The sequence below is a fragment of the Sinocyclocheilus grahami genome, unplaced genomic scaffold (genome assembly GCF_001515645.1).
Source record: "Sinocyclocheilus grahami isolate Dianchi unplaced genomic scaffold, SAMN03320097.WGS_v1.1 scaffold36.1, whole genome shotgun sequence".
Classification (NCBI taxonomy): domain Eukaryota; kingdom Metazoa; phylum Chordata; class Actinopteri; order Cypriniformes; family Cyprinidae; genus Sinocyclocheilus; species Sinocyclocheilus grahami.
In genome coordinates this window covers 2469708-2490967 of record NW_015505215.1, presented here as the reverse complement: position 1 = coordinate 2490967, position 21260 = coordinate 2469708, and the positions used below count along the sequence as shown (strand labels likewise).

General features: G+C 37.7%; 1 protein-coding gene and 1 long non-coding RNA gene across 2 annotated transcripts in view; both read left to right on the top strand.

The window, feature by feature from the left end:
* Window positions 1-10173, top strand: part of LOC107581630 (vesicle transport through interaction with t-SNAREs homolog 1A-like) — an 82684-nt gene extending 72511 nt beyond the window's left edge. Inside the window, exons 7-8 of the mRNA XM_016267255.1 lie at window positions 5816-5886; window positions 10076-10173. Coding sequence (XP_016122741.1) covers window positions 5816-5886; window positions 10076-10141 — 137 coding nt within the window. The 3' untranslated portion in view covers window positions 10142-10173. The remainder of the gene's footprint in view (window positions 1-5815; window positions 5887-10075) is intronic.
* Window positions 10174-10426: 253 nt separating this feature from the next.
* LOC107581565 (uncharacterized) overlaps window positions 10427-21260 on the top strand; it is a 52220-nt gene continuing 41386 nt past the window's right edge. Inside the window, exon 1 of the long non-coding RNA XR_001608842.1 lies at window positions 10427-10505. This is a non-coding gene — a long non-coding RNA (uncharacterized lncRNA). The remainder of the gene's footprint in view (window positions 10506-21260) is intronic.

Here is a 21260-nt window from a genome sequence, read left to right as displayed (position 1 = left end):
CCACTGATTTCTAGTTGTGTCCTCTTTTGGAAGACCAAACAAAGTAGTTTCGCTTTCACAATGAAACACACAGCATCTCCACAACATGGTGGTGGCGGCAATAATACTACAGCGAGAATCAAAGTTACGCCTTCTTTCTTTGCGTAAACATTTGGGCGGTGTTATGCAAATCTTTCCACACAATGACGTAGACATGTAAACATTACGTAGACATTTAAACAAGGTTTAAGACTTTTGGGTTTGAGACTTTAGTCTTTGCAACTTTAGGGATCTTATCTATTCACGAACAGCTTGTAACACTCCAAAGAGAAAGGAAAACTTGAAATTGCATCATATGACCCCTTTAAGTTTGGTGGGTCAGCAGTTGAATACTGTAAACAAATAACAAGAATAATAAAAGTGCCATCAGCACTTTGCACCCAAACAGGGGAATAACTTGTCTAAAATAAAGAGAAAGGAACTGTGTTTCTGTGTTGCTCTTTGTGTGCGTGTGTCTGTGTGGGACAGTCGGTGTTGGACCTGCCTTTACTCTTCCCCTGGGCGCTTTTGCTCTCATTTGGCTGTCTGTGGATTGTGTCCAGATAGAAGTGTGTGTGGTAACCTTCAAAAAGTGGCTGCAACACTGTAATAAAAAGCAGTCCGGAGCCTGGGAGTGAGCCTGTGTCAGGGCATGTACCCTTTCAGCTCTTGGGACAGACAGAGGGCTTCAGACAACTCAGAGAGGACTCGCACTCAAACAGCTGCTGTAAAATTGATGATGTGCCCAATTATACGTGTCTGCTGAAGGGAGGTAGATGGACGGATAGAAGGACGAGGGGACGGAGAGGTGGAAAACGCTTCTTCCCCGGTGTGTTCTGCCTCCATCTTCCTGCCAACGGCTGGCAGGAAGGGAGGGATGAAAACGAGTGACATTCGGACCTCCAAGATGTCCTGAGTGATTTGATGTTCCTGCAGGCCAAGCTCAAAGGCAGACAGGCATGGTCAGTCACAGAAGGGAAAGACAGACAGACCGAAAAGATGAAAGAAACTTTGACTGCACTAACACAATGTTTCAACGTTGTAGGGATGGGAAAAGTAGTAAAGTCGAAGCAATACACTCAGAATAAAAGGAAACATGATCAAAAGAAGATAAAAAGAAATTAATAACAGCTAAAAGAACTACTGGTAATTAAACACTGAATCTTTCAATATGTCAAGGTGTTTTAGAGACTTCTCAAGCTGAATCATAATTCATCTTTAAAGTAGGGCGGGGTATTGATACAGATTTCCTGATCTGTTTTGATACAAGCTCTCAATTTGAGTAAGATTTGATTTGATCCATTTACAATTCATTGCAGTCTGTTTTGGTTATATATGAAGGAAATTTCCTGATCTTTTGTTGTAAATTGCATAGAACTACCAGCTCATAAGAGTCATTGTTTTGGGATTCGGGATTAGGTCATGCTATATGTTTTCGAGTTACTAAAAAGAACCGGTAGGTAAGATTCATTTGTTTGCTAATATGATTCACGCTGTTCATGTTATGTTTGTTTCTGTGTGCCACCTACAAAGACAACAAAACATAGAAAGGCGTTTCTTGCAATTCTGTTGCGGTGCACAGACTTTTTATTGAATAAAATTCAGTAAAGACTGTGAACTCACAATCACAGTCATATGATTTCTTTTTTTCTTTTACGGTGACTTCTGAAAAAGCGGTGTAGCTTAACCTGTTAACTTAGTATATTATGTAAATATTAATTTAATAAATAATTCCATGTTGACATCTGAAGGATGTACTGCGCTTTATCACAATCACTTAAATAAAAATATACTTGGATAAAAAGGTTTTGATTTAAAGAATGAATATCAATGAAGTGCGATTCAAATGATGATTGCGATTCATCAGAAATTCATTATTTTTACCTGTCCCCTGAGTACTTCAAAATACAACTCGGTAAACCTCACTGAGAAATGCCAGTTTCACAGTTACCACCTTTTTAGATGACCTGCTTCATCATCATTAGATCTGTGTAATTAAATTATGACCCCATAAATAAATAGACAGTTTAATATTGTGTGAAAGAATAATAATAATTTGAAATTTGATAGTATTGGCACAGTTCTGCTCAGAAATATCGCAGTGAGAACAGAGATCTTGTCCACAAGTTGTGGTCAGCAATCAGTTAAATAGTCTGCATTAAAACCAGCTCATCTGTAATGATTGTGCTGTTATGGATTTTAGTAATATCCTTGTTAAATGGGCCTTGGGGATCTGGATCTTTAACTAGAGCAGGCCTGTGGAAAAGCTTGGCGTCAGGGTCATTTAAATTGTTAATAGGGCCTTAAACGGGGGAAGAATATTTTATATCATTATGAGAACGAAGCCGTGTTCGTAAGCATGGAGTCTAGTTATTTATTTATTTAGGTTTTTTTTCTTATTCCTGAACGCCTGTTTTTCACAGCTACACCCTCAATTTACAGAATGTCAGCGTCCTCATTAAAGCGTGTGATAATTAATTAGCACCTCATTAAGTAGACATGTATCTAAAGTGCTGCATACAAAAGAATAACTGACCATAATTCATGCTACGCTTCAAGTATATAGCTTTATTGCACATGCTGACCTGAGATCTGAATGTAATGTATCTTGGTGTCAATATTTTGTGTATTGTTGCATATAACAATTAAAATAATATCACCGTTAAAGGGATAGTTCACCCCAAAATTAAAATGTCATCATTATTTATTAACTCTCATGTTGTTCTAAACCTGCATGTCTTTCTGTGTAATGCAAAAGAAGATATTATGAAAAATGGCTGTTTTTTTTTTTGGGGGGGGGGGGGAAAAAATGAAAGTCAGTGTTGTTTTGGACCCCATTGACTGTCATTGTATGCACAAAACAGCTAAAATATTAGTCTAAATTTTTTGTTCCACAGAAGACAATGTCATACAGGTTTTGAACAAAACGAGAGTAAACGATGACGACAGAATTTTCATTTTTTGGGTGAACTATCCCTCGACAGTGTCTAGTGAAAAGTCAGTGCTTTTTCGCCCCTCTAACGGCTCTTTTTTTTCTTCATAGAAAAGGAAGGAAGAGAAATCATGTCGTTTTCCCCTTCTCACAGAGTTTGTTTTTCTCCAGCCAAACTCTCTGCTCAAACCTTTGCCACATTCTTGTCCAAGTCTCATTACTCTACAAATATACAAATCAAGAAGAGAGACAGATAGATCAGATTATTAATGAAACATATAGACAGAGACAAACGGATATAACAAGAGAGGAAGAGAGCCGTGGAATTGTGGGTTGGTAAAGTTCTTCTCACCCGTGGGATGCGATGTACACACGGCTAATCGTCCAACAGTGTGTGTTTTTTGTGTGTGTGTGCGCGCTTTTGGAGCTTAATGGCAACATCAATTTGCGGTCCCACAACTAAGAGAAATATTTATCTTTGCACTCATGCACAGGGGAAAAAGAAACCAGAGTCCATAATGTGTTTTACAGAGTGTTGGCCGCAGGAATATTACATTATACGGAGTTTGGTTTAACAGCTTTTATTCCATGTTTTCAGTGGCACAGGAAGACATTATGGCACAGTTTTATGCAGTCGGTCAGCCAACCCTCCTGTTTATTGATTTTGTGGAAATTCTTTTATGTAACTGCTCTATTTGTCCCTTCATATTTCTTTTGAATTAATTTTTTATTCACTCCACATTCATTAGAATGAGCATTAAAATATGTGGACGCCAACAATCGGAGTCAATGGCGATAGTGAAGCGTGTGACCCTTGAATAGGAGACCTTGACTCTGAATATCTCGCTATCAAGAAAGCGGTTAAATTTCGGCTCACAGGCATCTGAAAAACATGACAGTCAAAGTTTTCTATTGTATCTATTGTGCAAAGCAAGTTCGTTTTTTTCTCCTTCTGTTTATTTATATCTCGTTGAGCATAGAATATAGAGCGCTGACAGGATTGTTTCATTTGCGTTTAGTCCTTGCTTCATGCCAATGGTCTCATCTATCATCTGAAGTGATGTATGAGCGAGCGTGTCTGCACGCGTGTGTGTTGCATTGTTACATGTTTAAAGGCCCCTTTCGCCTTGGACAGAGACAGATAGCGGTGCTTAATTTTCTTTACACAAGATTTCCACTCACGGGTGGGCGGCAGTGTGTCTCAGGCTCGACAGCCGGCCACAGTTATGATGGTTATTAATATCTCTATTCGCTCTTTTAATCTGGCCTATCTGTCACATGCGCTGTGACTGCTCCATCTAATCTGAGTATCCTTCAATCTGTCCTCACTCTGATTGGAAATTAATGAAGGCAAGAGACGCGTGTTTAAGTGCCTCAGTCTTTCTCGTTCTCTGTGAACGCAGATGTAGCCCATTCCTCTGTTCCTTGAGCATCACGCTGACTCTTTGAGAGCTGCACCTGTGTAGCGTAAATCCAGTCATGAGTGCGTTGTTTACTCACAATTGTTTGGTGCATTTGAAAGCATAGCTTTGATCCATGCAAAGATTTTTCACTTCACTTTTTTTTTTACTCTCTTCCTCTTCAGACTGCTAATGTGGTTTCTACTTACAGTGGAGAGGGTTATTGCTGGAGGAAGGGAGGGTGGGATTTTTGTTTTGTTCATTGTTTTTTTTTTTTCTTTCGACCCTTGGGATGTGAATATGACAGTGACCACAGACAGGATTGTCAGACGCCATGTATGAGATGTTTATCTAAGTGTGAGCATGTAAATGGGTGGTACGTCCATGACAGATGAAATGTGTTTGTACGCGAGCAGCTGAATATTGCATGTGCTGATCGGGCTTGGTCTGATACTGCATGCTGGGATTTGCAAAATATTTAAGACAGCATGTTGGTGAGAAGGAGATGTAGTCCGAGATCCCCAGACATCAGAAATCAGGGTTGAAACTAGACTTTTACATGAGGCAGGGTGTTGCTAGGTGGTTGCTGTGGTTTTTTGACTGCTTCTTTTTTTTTTTTTTAAGAAGAGCCCACTTTCAAGTTTCTGAGATCCTGATATGTCTCTCCTTCATTGTAATTCTATAACTTGAGACGAAGTAAAAAAAATTTAAGACAAGACACTACAGGCACAACCTTTTTTTTTCCGTCACTGGTCAAGATGGTGGGCTATTTTGCTTCCATAACGTCATCTTTCAGACGAGTGAAAAGAAAACTTCCACAATTTGTTTATTTTATTACACTTTATCTATTTGCAAAATAAATTCCCTATCACGTAAATCCCTATTGAAGCGACTAAACTTTCCCCTCGAAGATTAGCCAAACAGCAGTAAATACAACCACATCTTAACATGTTTCTCTTCTTATCCTCCTACAGAGCAAGTGGGACAGGAGATCCTCACCAACTGAGATCCCCAGACATCAGAAATCAGGGTTGAAACTAGACTTTTACATGAGGCAGGGTGTTGCTAGGTGGTTGCTGTGGTTTTTTGACTGCTTCTTTTTTTTTTTTTTTAAGAAGAGCCCACTTTCAAGTTTCTGAGATCCTGATATGTCTCTCCTTCATTGTAATTCTATAACTTGAGACGAAGTAAAAAAAATTTAAGACAAGACACTACAGGCACAACCTTTTTTTTTCCGTCACTGGTCAAGATGGTGGGCTATTTTGCTTCCATAACGTCATCTTTCAGACGAGTGAAAAGAAAACTTCCACAATTTGTTTATTTTATTACACTTTATCTATTTGCAAAATAAATTCCCTATCACGTAAATCCCTATTGAAGCGACTAAACTTTCCCCTCGAAGATTAGCCAAACAGCAGTAAATACAACCACATCTTAACATGTTTCTCTTCTTATCCTCCTACAGAGCAAGTGGGACAGGAGATCCTCACCAACCTGCACAGCGATCGCGAGAAGATCCAGAGATCCCGTGATCGGGTGAGTTTACACCCACAAACACTCTCCTTAGACAGTCCTCAGGAGGCAACACTCATCCAGAACAAACACATACACATTTTTCTCACTAAGCAATTACACAGGCTTACAAATACTTGACTTGATCAGATCTTGGCTCTTTAGGATGACACAAAGTGCCCTAGATCAGACACTTGACAAGAGAACAGGAGCGTACTCAAGTGCAGGCAGTTAACACCAGCTCGCACCTCTCACACATTAGCATAGCGGGCCTTCTGGAATGATTGATTGAATGAATGTACAGAACACAGAATGTTTGACACAGAGTACAGCACCAATAAGAAGCCTTTGTAGTTGTCCCGTCTCATGCGGTGAGATCACGCATGATGCAAGACTGTCTAAACGGGCATAGCTGGACAACACAAGCATTTGTTCTCCATTCTTTCAGCTGCTATAACTCTGCAAGTCTTTCCGCTACATGTGTGACTATGCTGGACGGATGTCACGAAAGGGATTGTTGATTACAGACTGGTGTAGACTACATTACACAAGATACTTTTTATGAAATATATATTTACAGTGGACTCAAAAATATATTTGGACACTTAAACCACATTTAAGAATGTATCCATTAAGAATGAATCTATTAAGAATGCTACTAAATTACACTCCTTTTCACAGAACTAACTTCACTTTTCTGTGCCATTTTTTCCCCTAGCTATTTTAACTTTTAATTAAGGGTAAAGGTAACTTTTAGTAGATGTAGATATAATGTAGGTGCCCTAGAATAACTGTATTTCTATATTTTTATAATTTATAACCTAACGGTTTCTTTTTGTGACTTTTTTTTCCTTATGGTCTGCTTGTGCAATTTTTTTTAATACAGTAAATGCCACTTTTATATATTGTATCTTATTCAATGGCATTCATATATTTTAGGTGTAACTTGAGTGTCACGAAAAGTAGTTTTTGTTGCCAGTATATCTAATATGTATAGAACATCCATAAATGAAATATATCTGTAATTTCTCAATTTAAATTGTTTCTGAATCGCAATTATCTTCGACCTCAAACATATGTATATGTATATGTATATGTATATGTATATGTAAATGTGTGTGTGTATATATATATATATATATGTGTGTGTGTGTGTGTGTGTGTGTGTGTGTATTTATGTGTGTGTACAAAATATAAATGTATATAACATCAAAAGGAGTAAGATTCGGTAGTGTGATTTTAAATGCGAATTTATATATACATATTTATTATATTTATATACATATACAAATATATATCTGTCATTTTAAAAAAGTTGTATTGGAAAAATCTTTTTTTTTTTTTACCCAGCCGTATCTATATCCTTCAGGGCAATATAGACATAAGTATGCCACGCTAAGATTGGAAGGTGTTGATATAGAGGACTGTTTGCAAGCTTTTTTGAGTGTCACTCCTCCTGCCAGGTATCAAATGTCTTTCTCTCTACATCCTCATCCCTGTTTTACTCCCCCAACCCCCCCCCCCCCCCCCCTTACTTCAACCTTTATTTGTTACTTTATCCTCTGCATGTATAATCGTTTTTACCTTTCCATATCTCAGTCTATCCCTCCTGTTTTGTTTGTCCCTGCCGTGTCCGCTGTCATAGTCTTACTTCTCTCTCTTTTTCTCTCTCTCACCCTCTCTTTCTTTCTAGAAGACAGGTATAGAGAGCTCAGTCAGGGGCCTCTCTGATGGCTTCTTATGAAGGATGCTTAAAGATCACAACATGGCAGTTGGGCAGGCAGCTCATTTCAAAGGAAATAAAACATTTCCTTTCAAAGGTCTGCTGTCTATGGAGAATAGCTCTCCTTCCCCGGAGCCCTGACTGGCCCTCACACTTTAAAGACATTTTGCCAGGCAGGAGAAATGGAGAGGAGAAAAGAAAAGAAAGCATGATAAGAAGACATTAGATGGAAAGAGCAATAAACTGCTTTTTGAGCGAAGGAAACAGCAGATGAAAGAGTTTTTAGAGTGTCTCTTAACAATCAGTTCACTCAGTCTCTTTCAAACAGACGCACACAAACACTAAGAGAGACGTAGTGCCTTGCAAGCGCCACTATTACTATTGCTCATCCTCGGTGTATATGAACAGGCCTCTATCTCTAACATAGACAGATAACTTATCCTGCACCAACTTGGCAAAATCCCATAGTTAAGATACGTTTTAAATTCATAGTTTGGTATCTCTGTTTTGAAATGGGGACTAAATTGAAACCGTATTGCATTTTGTCTTGCAAAAGTCACATGGGAGCAAACTGCTACTTCATTGGTCAGAATGTTTTTGTGTCTTTTATATATTCCAGTGTTTAGCTCAAAGTGGTATTTCTGAATGTCAAGGTGGTTGGATGTCCAAGTTGGATGTTTTGCATGATAAACATTAAAAAAGGTGTGGGGGGGGGGGGGGATCCCACAGACTTTAGGTAGTTTTCTGTTCATGTTTTGGCTTCTTTGTTCTGAAACAGAGACTAAATTGTTAGAGTGTTGCATTTTGTTCTGCGATTTTATTCACAATGTAATATTTCAAAAAGAGCAAAAATTTGTCACATGGGAATAAACTGCCACCTCATTGGTCAGAATGTGTGCCATTTATATTACAGTGATTAGCTTAAAGCAGCATTTCCGAATGTCAAGATGGTTCTGACATTCTGATGTTTTTTGCATGGTAAACATTAAATCCCATAGAGTTCTGGTCGTTTTCAATTTTCATAGTCTGTTTTTCTTTGATCTCCCTGGCTGGGTTAGCTTTGCCAAGGCAGCGTTTCAAAACAGACCAAAATTTGTTAATAAAATAAAAACTGCACCCTCATTGGTCAGAATTTTTCTGTACCACTTGTTCCTGTTTTTACTTATAGTGGCTTTTTCAAATGTCAAGATTTCTATTTATCAATTTGAGATCAAAAGATTATAAGAGTCACATTTTGATTATGAATACAGTGACCAAATTTCATAAAGTGTAAATATTATGCTTATAATGTATTTTTAAATGGCTAATATTCCTGTTTCTGGTTATGCTTTGATTGTTGTTCATTGTATTTTTCTTTATTTAGGTTTAGGTCTGCGTGACTGTAGCTCTTTTAACTCTTTTCAATGAAATTCAGGCATTGAATCGAGCTACTGGAAATCATCTTACCAAGACCGTTTACTGTACAAGTCTGTAATCGGACTCTGCTCTAGATCTGCTGTACTGGTAATCTCTATTGTTGTGGGTCTTGTTTTGGGTTCTTAATTCACAGAGAGCTCCACCATGTGTTTTTGTATTGGCACAACTCTGACCTGAGAGAGAAAGAAAGAGGGATTTTGGGAAAAGCCGAGGAAGCTCTCATTGGACAGATCTATCATTGAGAGAGACATCAGGCAGCTCTTGGGCTGTTGGTGGTGCCAGAACCCAAACCCGCCTAAAACCACATATGTCCCCAAGCCTGCCCGCTAACACACACACACGCGCACACACACATACACATGTCCCTGCTGACTGAGACGACAGAGAAGGAGGCTTTCTCAAGGAGGCCAGCCAGAATCACGTATCTGACGCTGCCAGAGCTCTGGCTTCACTTCCATAGCAATGTCAGCATTCCTAAACACACACACACACACACACACAGACATCTCCAGAAATACCGCCTTTACTTATGCATCCCCCTACTTCAGCCATATATTGAATGTAAAACATGCACTACCAGTAAAATATTTTGGAATAGTAAAATTAGTCTTATAGTATCTGAAGAATAATTTCTGAAGGATCATGTGACACTAAAGACTAGAATAAATAGAGCTTTGCCGTCACATTTTAAATTACATTTAAACTGCATTTTAAGGTATATTAAAATAGAAAACGTCTTTTCAATTGTAATAATAAAAGTTTTTATTTCATGTTTGATCAAATAAATGCTGCCTTGGTGACCATAAGAGACTTCTTTCAAAAATATTTAAAAAAATATATATTATTCCAAACTTTTGACCAGAAGTATATATACACTTAAAAGAGAAAAAATGTGTAGCAACAGGCATGAAAAGAAGTACAAACTGGATTAATAACAGTTAATTTCGTAGCTATAGACAGTCTTCTCTGACTGAAGTCTATAAACATTCTAAGCCTATTTTTATAGCACAAGTTTAACATGACCTCTAACGTAGACATTCTCTTTTCTTTTTTCCTCTCTCTTCTTCTCCACAGCTGAGAGAGACGGACGCCAACTTGGGCAAGAGCTCTCGGATCCTGACCAGCATGCTGAGAAGGTAAGAGGAAGGTAGGGACCGTTTCTGATACCTCTCTATGGATGCAGCCTAATACCCATCCACTGCATGAAATGTACTCAAATGTATACATAGGATAGGACAATATTTGGCCGAGATGCATGAATATAAATGGTGTTGTAATTAGTAATTCAGTCAAATCCAATTACCCCGAACACCCCACTTCCTCTCAATACATTGTTGTATGTGAATGAACATATTGTAACAGATCAGTTTTAGTCATTATTTGACTTCCATTGTATCTGCACATTCACATTTTATATGATTACTCTCTCTTCTTCTCCACAGCTGAGAGAGACGGACGCCAACTTGGGCAAGAGCTCTCGGATCCTGACCAGCATGCTGAGAAGGTAAGAGGAAGGTAGGGACCGTTTCTGATACCTCTCTATGGATGCAGCCTAATACCCATCCACTGCATGAAATGTACTCAAATGTACACACTTATTGTTATGCACTGCGATTGCACAGCATGAATATAAATGGTGTTGTAATTAGTAATTCAGTCAAATCCAATTACCCCGAACACCCCACTTCCTCTCAATACATTGTTGTATGTGAATGAACATATTGTAACAGATCAGTTTTAGTCATTATTTGACTTCCATTGTATCTGCACATTCACATTTTATATGATTACTATGTGGGAAAATGTGTGGAATTCTGGATAAAAAAATTTAGCATTCCCATAGAAACTCCCATAGGCCTTCATAATTATGCTTTTCACTTTTCAGTTGTGCACTCTTTCAAAATCTGTTTATAAGTTACAAATATCAATCTGTTTTATCTATAGTTTATTGATAAGCATATTTGATACTTTTTTTGTAATTTTATATAGGTTTTTAAATTTACATATAATAAATTTACAATAATTTTTTTTAATTCATTTATTTATTTTTTTAATGTTGAACTTTCAACAAAAAAAAAACATTTTAAGAAGTCTCTTAAGCACACCAAGGCTTTATTAATTTGATCAAACATACAGTAAAAATGGTAATATTGTGAAATGTTATTACAATATTAAATTACAGTGGGTACGGAAAGTATTCAGACCCCCTTAAGTATATATTTTAAAATGTAATTTATTCTTGTAATGGCAAAGCTGATTTTTTTAGCAATCATTACACCAGCATTTAATGTCACCTGATCCTTCAGAAAGCATCTTAATATACTATTAAAAAAAAACAGTATTTATTTTAAATGTTTTTTTTGTTTTTCCTGTACAAGTCTTTACTGTTACGTTTGATTAATGCATCTTTGCTGAATAAAAGAATTAACTTATAAGTATATATTTATTTTTATCAAAAATCTTTTGAATGGTAGTGTATGTATATATGTTACTTACAGTATAGTGTGTGTATACTATTTTTTTTTTCATCAGCATTTATCAATATAATTTAATGAATCACGTATGTTCAGATTCAGTGTTCTGGCTCCTACAGGCACAGATTCCATGTGGGCCTAGTCATCATGCATTTGGGTTTTTTCAACACTCTTCTGCCCTAAAGCAGATCTAGTGTTCCTGCCACTATTCTGTCTCTATGTAGTATCAGCTTTAAACAGCAGAACTCATCATTCATATCAGCAGGCTGATGAGATATTGGCTTTTTTCCCTGTGTGGTAGATGTGAGATAACTGTAGCAATGCACAGCCTCTCTCTCTCTCTCTCTCTCTCTCTCTCCTCTCTCTCTCTCTCTCTCTCTGTTCTACTTACTGTTGTTTTCTCCGCCAGCCTCATCTCTCTCCTTCACACACGCACAATTCAGTTAAACGTCTGTCACATCTCCGTTTTATAAAGTGCCTATGCACCCTATCCTGAACCGTGACGACAAGGTTTTGTTTCTTTTTTTCTTTTTTTGATTAAGAGTAATATGTAAATGACACCAGCTAAATTTAAAACCCCGGGGCCAGGAAGGAAGTGCCAATTGAAATAGATGCTTCAGTGGTCGTAGACAATCAGGGCATGTGCGGCGAGCGAGAAGGACAGGAGGAGAGACACAGAGAGAGAAAGCAAGATGCCGGGGACGCAGACTGTAACCGATATTTCTGCATATGTCTCTATTTTGTCAAGTCTCATTAGAGGGGCCGCGGCCGCCGGGTGTCACAGAAGCTGTCCAGAAATCATTCATCATCCTCCTTTGCTTCCCACCTCCCTCTGTCTCTCTCTTATTCCATCCTGCCCCGCCGCTAAGTAAATAACACACACTTATTTCAATATTATCATATTAATGTTAAAGTTCAGCTGTCACCTAATGGGAAGACTAAATCAGACGTAGCATTTAAGCAATGTAGTGCTGCAGTGAGGCCGCCTCAAATCAGGATTTATGAGCTTTTTCCACGCACGGCGTCTGCCTTCAGCTCGCTGCCTTTCTGCATGAAGGCCCACCGCACCCCCCGTTCTTCCTGTCTGCCTAGTAAAGGTCTTCTCTCTCTTCCTCTAGATCTCTCTTCCTAACTAGTTTTTGCCTTTCTGTTTGAAAAAGAGCAAATAAAGCCTTCCTACATATTACATTTGCATTGCATCTCAAAGCCATTTGCAACAGAAAAGTAGCAAAGACAACAAATAGATGTTTTGGTTTACTTTTTTCTGGTGTGTTTTTTTTGTCTTTCATAAATTTTCCTGGCTTTTATTTAATTGCATGCTTGCTTAATCTTTGGACGTTTGATTAATAGCTTAATATATTAGATATTACTGTTACTACACCGCATATTACTTTTTTTGGTTTTAGCCCCTAACCAATGTTATATTATTACATTGTTTTATTAATATTTTTAATTAACTTTTATATTTTCAATTTTAGTTTAGGTTTAGTTTAAGTGCTGTTATTTTAGTTATCATTTTTATTAGTTTTTTCTGTTTCTATTTATTTACTTTCTATTGCTATTTAGCCTTAATGTATATTTATTTCCGTTTTAGTTTTAGAAATTTTAGAAATGTATATTTTTCATCTAATATTTATATTTATTTTATTTCAGCTTTCATTTTATGTCAATGATTTTTAATAGTTTTTAGATTTATATTTAGTTAGTAAGAACAGCACTGCCCCTAACCCTGCGTATTAAATTTCGCTCTGTCCCATGGCAAGATACCCTAAATTATGAGGATTGTTGTGGAAAGGTGTAATATTACTTTTCTGAGTGATCAGAGCTCAGATTTTTACTTGGCTGATGATAAAACAACAAAAAAATCCCATAGAATTACACTGAAAGATGTACCAGAATATCATAGAGACTTCAGAGGACAGTCTTTTAACTTGGGCCAGCAAGTGTCCACCTAGCAACCATCCAGAACCTTAGCAACCACTTAGCAATCACCCTAGAATATTGTCGGAGTTATGTAAGATATTATCTCCTTTCCTTTTTTATATGTACTCAATTTGGTGCCTGATTGGAAATGAAAATCACTTTACAGTGTATTTTCTTGATCATGAAAATATCTTACTTAATTTACATATTTTAATTTTGATTAATTATAAACTGAGGCTAAAAATTACTTTGTTTTTAGTTAGCAAGTTAACAACTTAGTTTACTAGCTTTGCATTACGTAACTGTTAAGACAAGCTTTTTAAATAAATGAATATATATATATATATATAATATTTTTATTAAGGACAAGTTATCACAATAATGCGCTGCTTTTTTTAATTAGGCATTGAGGAAGAGGGATAAGATCTTTCACAACAGCAACAAGTTTTGTACAAGCAGCACTCATTTTCTTCAGAAAATGTAAAAAACTGCTTTTTAAAAATCCGCAATGTCATTTCTCAGGGTCAAAGGGCTTTTGGATTTGTATTTTTCTCAAATGGCTGTACAGTAGGATTTCATTCTTTGCTTGCCCTGGGTACAGATGTGAGGGTAATTCAAATGAAAGCGAGGTGAACTTGACTCCCCACAGTGCTACGTAACCTGATTATCTGCATTGGCCTTTGTACACACACTCACTTACTCCAGGTTGTGTTTGTCATGGTGAGGTTCACAGGCTCTCAGCTGTGAGTTGAGGACAGAGCATTAGCCCGCTGCGATAAATATTGTTGTAAGATGGAGACAGAGAGACCCGCGCCGCACCAGATGTTTACCCTGAGTGGAGAGCACTGTGTGAGTGAGGATGACTCCAAATATGTGTACTCTGTGATACTTCCGCTCCGAGGACTCTGCGTGCATTTTGAGCACAGCTCCTGTTTTCATCCCCGACTTTCCAGAGTTCAAACGATTCTGTTTATAATACACTGGTATCAAATAAGAGATGCGCATCCCAAAAGGTGTTTAACAGAGGGATTTAACAGTGACACATCTCTGATAGTCTGGTAATTCAGCCCTTAATCAAAGTAAACTCACATCATGACAGGCAAAGCAGTTTTATTTTCTCGGTCCTCTCGTTCTCTCTCTCCCTAAGCAGACTACTGAGCTAGGCCGTCTCATGCTCCAGCTCACACTAAATTATTAATGGTCAGCTTCAGAAACTCCTGAGGGTTTTAATTATATTGTCATGGTCATACTCATCTCATTAACTTTTAATGGCGATGCCTGCTTAAAGAAATCATAATATTATTAAAGAATAATCATACCAATTAAAACATTTGCCTTGATGACGGATTGCTTAATACACAAGTTACTGGACTCAATCGAGCCTTCAAAGCAGCCTGAGAGGAGGGCTGAAGCTGCGTGAGCAATGTGACCTTGCATTAGAAGTTCTTAGACATACAAACTTACAGTCGGAAGTAGTTTGGTAGATTTGTTTTGCAAGAGTATGTATTAACAAGACTTAAAACTGAAAACAGGTCCTTTGTAGTGCTGACAGTTTCTGCTCTGGGTCTGTACCTATATGGTTGTTTTAAAGGGATAGTTCACCCTTGTTTTGTTCCAAACCTGTATGACTTTCTTTTGATATATTAAAAATACAATGTTTATACATACAATGAATTTCAAAGGGGTTCCGATGTTGTTTGGACACCAACATTCTTTAAAATGTTGAAAATGAAAGAAAATGGTACAGGTTTGGAATGACATGAGGTTGAGTAAATGATGATGGAACACTCAAATATTTCCAACTTGGCAGGTACTTCAAAATGCTTTCCATGATTTCTTGCATTTTTGGGAAAGAAATGAGACAAAAACAAGATTTCCAAGTTTAATCCAGTGAAATAATTTGTTAAATAATTGGATATTGTTAATTAAATCAGACGAACAAACTAGAGGCGCTCAGTATCTGTTGTATCCTTCACATTGTTGTCTGATTGCAATGCATCTTGGGTGCATTTATACCTGGTTTTTAATGTTTTTTAAGTGCAGTCATGTTTTTAGTTCACCCAAAAATAAAAATTCTTATTTTTATAATATATAATTCTTATCATTTGCTCCCCCTGATTATTTCAAACCATTATGACTTTCTTTCTGTGAAACACAAAAGAAGATATTTTTAACAGTGGTGTAACAAAGCAGTTTTTGGGAACAAAAAACAAATATGTGACCATGGAACACAAAACCAGTCATAAGGGTCCATTTGTCAAAATTTAGATTTATACATCATCTGAAAGCTTTCCATTGATGTATGGTTTGTTAGGATAGGACAATATTTGGCCGAGATACAACTATTTGAAAATCTGGAATCTGAGGGTGCAAAAGAATCAGAATACTGAGAAAATCACCTTTAAAGTTGTCCAAATTAAGTTCTTAGCAATTAATATTGCTAATCAAAAAATAAGTTTTGATATATTTACGGTAGGAATATCCTCATGATTATTGGCATAAAAGAAAAATCTATAATTTTGACCCATACAATGTTTTTTTTGGCTATTGCTAAAAATATACCCAAGACTGGTTTTGTGGTCCAGGGTCACATATGTTCAACAGAAGAAATAAAGTTTTATAGGTTTGAGACCATATGAAGGGGAGTAAATAATGACAGAATTTCCATTTTTGGGTGAACTATCCCTTTAAAATGCACCTTAAGGCCAGGTCTAAAGAGATCCATCGTTTCATTTTAGAATAATTTTGTGCAGACTTTGTGAAAGGGCCTTTAACCTCAAAATGGCGTGATGGTGTCCTTATGGCTTCAGAACTAGAGTATGGTTAAAGGCCTCCTACAGATGTGGAACGGAGAGCAAGAGAGTAGGGGTAGTGTTGGGATCACTGCCCAGCGCAGAGCTCCTGCTCTTTCCCTCATATCGCTTGCCTTTTATTCTTTTATTTATTTGGCTTCTCCCTCGTTCTGCAAAGAGAGGGGAAAAGCCTCGTTAAGATGCTGGAGCCGAGGGAGCAGGGTGGAGAAGTGGCGTGGGCACGGCTCTCTTTCTCCCACACATACACTCCCGTCCTTGCAAACAAACTCCTACACGCAGTTCGCCGTATAGTTTTGCGCAAGTATGAAATTCTTTGACATCAAGGTCTGCTGTCAAAATCAAAATGAATGGCTGATATAGGCTGAAGGAAGAACAAAGCTTGTTGATAGGCAAAGATATAATCTTACCAATTGTACAGGTGAGGTGTGTTTGCCTCTTCAGACTAACCTTTATAAGAAGTGCTGATATTCTTTTTTCTACTTTTAAGAGCCGTTTACAACAAGGAGGATAACTATAATGATAACTATGAAGTTTCAATAATAATTCAAATTATGAGAATAGGGAAGTCCACATCACATCTATAATGATAATGACATTGTTATAATGACAGTTTGTTTCTTTGTTGAAACAGATTTGGAAAAATTGCATAATTTACTCACCAATAGATCCTCTCTGCAGTGAATGGGTGCCGTCAGAATGAGAATCCAAACAGCTGATAAAAACATCATAATAATACGTTCCGAGAGTCGTCATCAGCTCGGCGGGATAGCTGACGAGAAAGCAGGGGAGGGAGGGCGACGGGAGAGCAAAAAAACAAAACAGAATGTGGCTGTATTCTGGTGTTTGCCAGTCCCATTAAACAGACATTTGCAAACAATGTCAAGAGGGAGGAGATCAAAGCGTGAACCCCAGAAAAGCGGGAGCTCTGATGTCCTGAAGATCTCCAAATTTAGACTTCCACCGTATTGGCTCCCAGTTCCTCTCCCAGCTTGGAATATTAACGACGTGCTATGTAGGTCATATAATTAATGTGATTCAGGAGCACCAGTGGGCTGTTGAGGGATGCAGATAGAAAGAGTCTTGGGGGCCCTCTTGAAGTCTTGTTATGAAGTTGAACAAAAAGATTTGATATTATTTTTAATTGGAGCTGAAAGATATAACAAATTATAGTTCAGTGTGTTCTTTCCCTCATATCGCTTGCCTTTTATTCTTTTATTTATTTGGCTTCTCCCTCGTTCTGCAAAGAGAGGGGAAAAGCCTCGTTAAGATGCTGGAGCCGAGGGAGCAGGGTGGAGAAGTGACGTGGGCACGGCTCTCTTTCTCCCACACATACACTCCCGTCCTTGCAAACAAATGTGCTAATAATAAACGAAATGTTATCATGCTTTGGTAATGGGTACTTATATAGTTATTGTTAGTTGTCATTATAGTTACCATTCTTAGTGTGAACAGTCCCTTACAGTCAAATTTTTAGTGCATCTGTTTTGCTGTTTTCCCCGTGGGCGCTCCTTTCACAGCATTTCTCTGATTTCCTTTTCGAGCATCTGTGGTGAACTCAATGTTCTACATTTGTCATTGGCTGGAGTGGTATGAATCACGCTGCCCCTGGAAACCAAATTTCACCACCATGAATGTTGGTTTGGCTGATGCTATGAGAATGCTACCTGTCTGAGTACCAGGTGTTCGGTGGTATAGTCATGTGGGGATGTTTTTAGTGTTTGCTAGGTCTCTGCAAAGCTTGTTGATAGGCAAAGATATAATCTTACCAATTGTACAGGTGAGGTGTGTTTGCCTCTTCAGACTAACCTTTATAAGAAGTGCTGATATTCTTTTTTTCTACTTTTAAGAGCCGTTTACAACAAGGAGGATAACTATAATGATAACTATGAAGTTTCAATAATAATTCAAATTATGAGAATAGGGAAGTCCACATCACATCTATAATGATAATGACATTGTTATAATGACCGTTTGTTTCTTTGTTGAAACAGATTTGGAAAAATTGCATCATTTACTCACCAATAGATCCTCTCTGCAGTGAATGGGTGCCGTCAGAATGAGAATCCAAACAGCTGATAAAAACATCATAATAATCCACAAGTAATCAACATGACTCCAGTCCATCAGTTAAAGTCTTATGAAGTGAAAAGCTGTGTGTTTGTGAAGAAACAAATTCATCATTCATCACTTTAAACTGAAATGTCTGGTTACTGTTTTCGATTAGAAACGGTGCTTGGTTTGTGTTGCATATTTCTGTCCTGATTCAAACTTTTTCACTGGAGACCGCAATATTATGGATAGAGGACTCACTCAACTTTTCCCTTCACAAGATGTTAATTGATGTTGAGTTGTATGAATTTCTTGTGGATTATTGTGATGTTTTTACCAGCTGTTTGAACTTTCATTCTGACGGCACCCATTAACTGCAGAAGATCCATTGGTGAGCAAGTGATGAATTGCTAAATTTCTTCAAATCTGTTCCGACTATCTAAATCTTCATCTGAATTTTCATTTTTGGGTGAACTGTTCCTTAAAATAGCTTGAGCATTTAAAGCAACAGATGACAACTGCAGCGTGTGCTTATAATAAACTAAATGTTATCATGCTTTGGTAATGGGTACTTATATAGTTATTGTTAGTTGTCATTATAGTTACCATTCTTAGTGTGAACAGTCCCTTACAGTCAAATTTTTAGTGCATCTGTTTTGCTGTTTTCCCCGTGGGTGCCCCTTTCACAGCATTTCTCTGATTTCCTTTTCGAGCATCTGTGGCGAACTCAATGTTCTACATTTGTCATTGGCTGGAGTGGTATGAATCACGCTGCCCCTGGAAACCATATTTCACCACCATGAATGTTGGTTTGGCTGATGCTATGAGAATGCTACCTGTCTGAGTACCAGGTGTTCGGTGGTATAGTCATGTGGGGATGTTTTTAGTGTTTGCTAGGTCTCTTAATTCCAGTAAAGATGGTAACGCAGCTGCGTGTAATGACATTGAAGAGAATTCTGTGCTTCTAGTTTTTTGGCAACAGTTTGAGGAGATCCCGTTTCTGCTCCACATGACCATGCCCCATGTGCAAATTGATGTCCGTAAAGAAATAATTTACTGAGTGTGGTGTGGAAGAACTTGACTAACTGCACAAGGCCCAGATTTGAACCCCACTGAACATTTTTGAGATTTATTGAAACTTCTAACCTCAATGATGCTTTTGTCTTTAATGGAATTTATTATTATTATTATTATTATTATTTATTTTTTGCAATAATTTACTTGTTCCATCCACTCGGTTATGGAGTGCCAAAACTGAATTAAAGTTAAGTGGCGTTGATAAGTGTACGTCTGTGGAGCATGGTGACGCGCATCTGCAAGATTTACTACTGTAACTGAGTATCTTGTTTCTCTCCTGGTCATAGCTCTGGCTCAGGCCTTTTAGACGCTGGGGTGTTTTGTACCCTTCAGGAATGCTGCGTGTCAGGTTTATTTTGGACAGCAGATACTCTGAGCATCTTGTGTGTCACAACATTTCAGTTCAGGTGTCTGGAGCTAACATAGTCTTAGCTAGTCAAATGTCACTGTTGAATGTGTGTGTGTGTGTGTATATGTTTAAATATAAAGATATAGATGAATGCACTTTTAACCTCTGACCTTTTCAAGACCTCCCTGTTTCTGTCAAACAAGGTGACTGACCCTACATATTATCCTGTGTTTAAGTGATACGAGTTTTTCATTGCCTGAATCCGATATCTACAAAAATGTAATAATTCATTTAACTAATTAAATTTAATAATATCCATTATTCCAGTCTTTAGTTTAGAGCCTTCAGAAATCATTCTAAATTAATATGCTGATTTGGTCCATACCATAGTATTGAAGTGTTTATCTACCTTGTCCTTACATCAGTTGACCACTAATTGGTCTTACTGGTCACAATGTCAGTATCATGCATCAAATTTATGTTTTTGTTTTAAAACAGTGATTCAGATGAGCAAGTTTCATGGGAAGAGAGTCTCTCTGCATGTTGTTCGTGCTACTTTTATATTCGATAATGAGTACTGATGGCTCCATAGTGTGCATGTGTGTATTTGTGTGTATACCATCAGTGTGTAAAGCTGTAAAGTTTCATGAGCATCGAAATGAAAAGTGTGTGAGTGTGTATGTGTGTATGTGCAGCAGGCTGCCAGGAAGTTGACAGGCCTCTGGATAAACCTCTGTGTCTCACACACACCTTAGCCTCATTACCCACTGCTGAGAGCATCATGGGTAACGGTGACACTTAAACTGTGTGTCTTTCCCACTCCTGTTAGTGTGTGCTGATTGCCTGCTTTGGAAAGCACACACATGTTTGGTTGCAAACAAACTCAGGACTGACATGTTAAGTGATAAGTTTTTACATTAGTGGTACATCAGTCTGAAAGTGAGAAAAGTGCACATCCACTCAATTATACTAGCAGCTTCTGTTTAGCCTCCGTTTTAGGGAAGGAAATAACAGTATAGGACAGGAGCCAGTCTTTTCTGACTCAAGGACCGCTCACCCAGAATTTCTTGTCATCTAAATATATATTTTAAAATGTTATGTTAAATATAATGTTAAAATATTAAAGGGGTCATATGATGCGATTTCAATTTTTCAATTTTCAGATTTTTCAATCTTTCTCTTTGAAGTGTTACAAGCTCTTGGTGCATAAAGAAGATCTGTAAAGTTGCAAAGTCTAAAGTCTCAAATCCAAAGAGATATTCTTTATAAAAGTTAAGAGTCAACCACGCCTACCTAAAACGGCTCGTTCTAACACGCCCCCACATACCTATGTCACGATCTGGGAAGATTTGCATAATGGCGCCCAAATGTTCACGCAAAGAAAGAAGGCGTAACTTTTATTCTCGCTGTAGTATTGTTGCTGCCGCCATGTCGTGAAGACGCTGTGTGTTTTGTTATGAAAGCGAAACTACTTTGTTTGGTCTTCCAAAAGAGGAGGATATCCGCTTCGTCATGCCTAGAGCTGATCTGTGCTGGTCGCTGAGGAAATACATCAACTTCGCGCTGTGGATCGC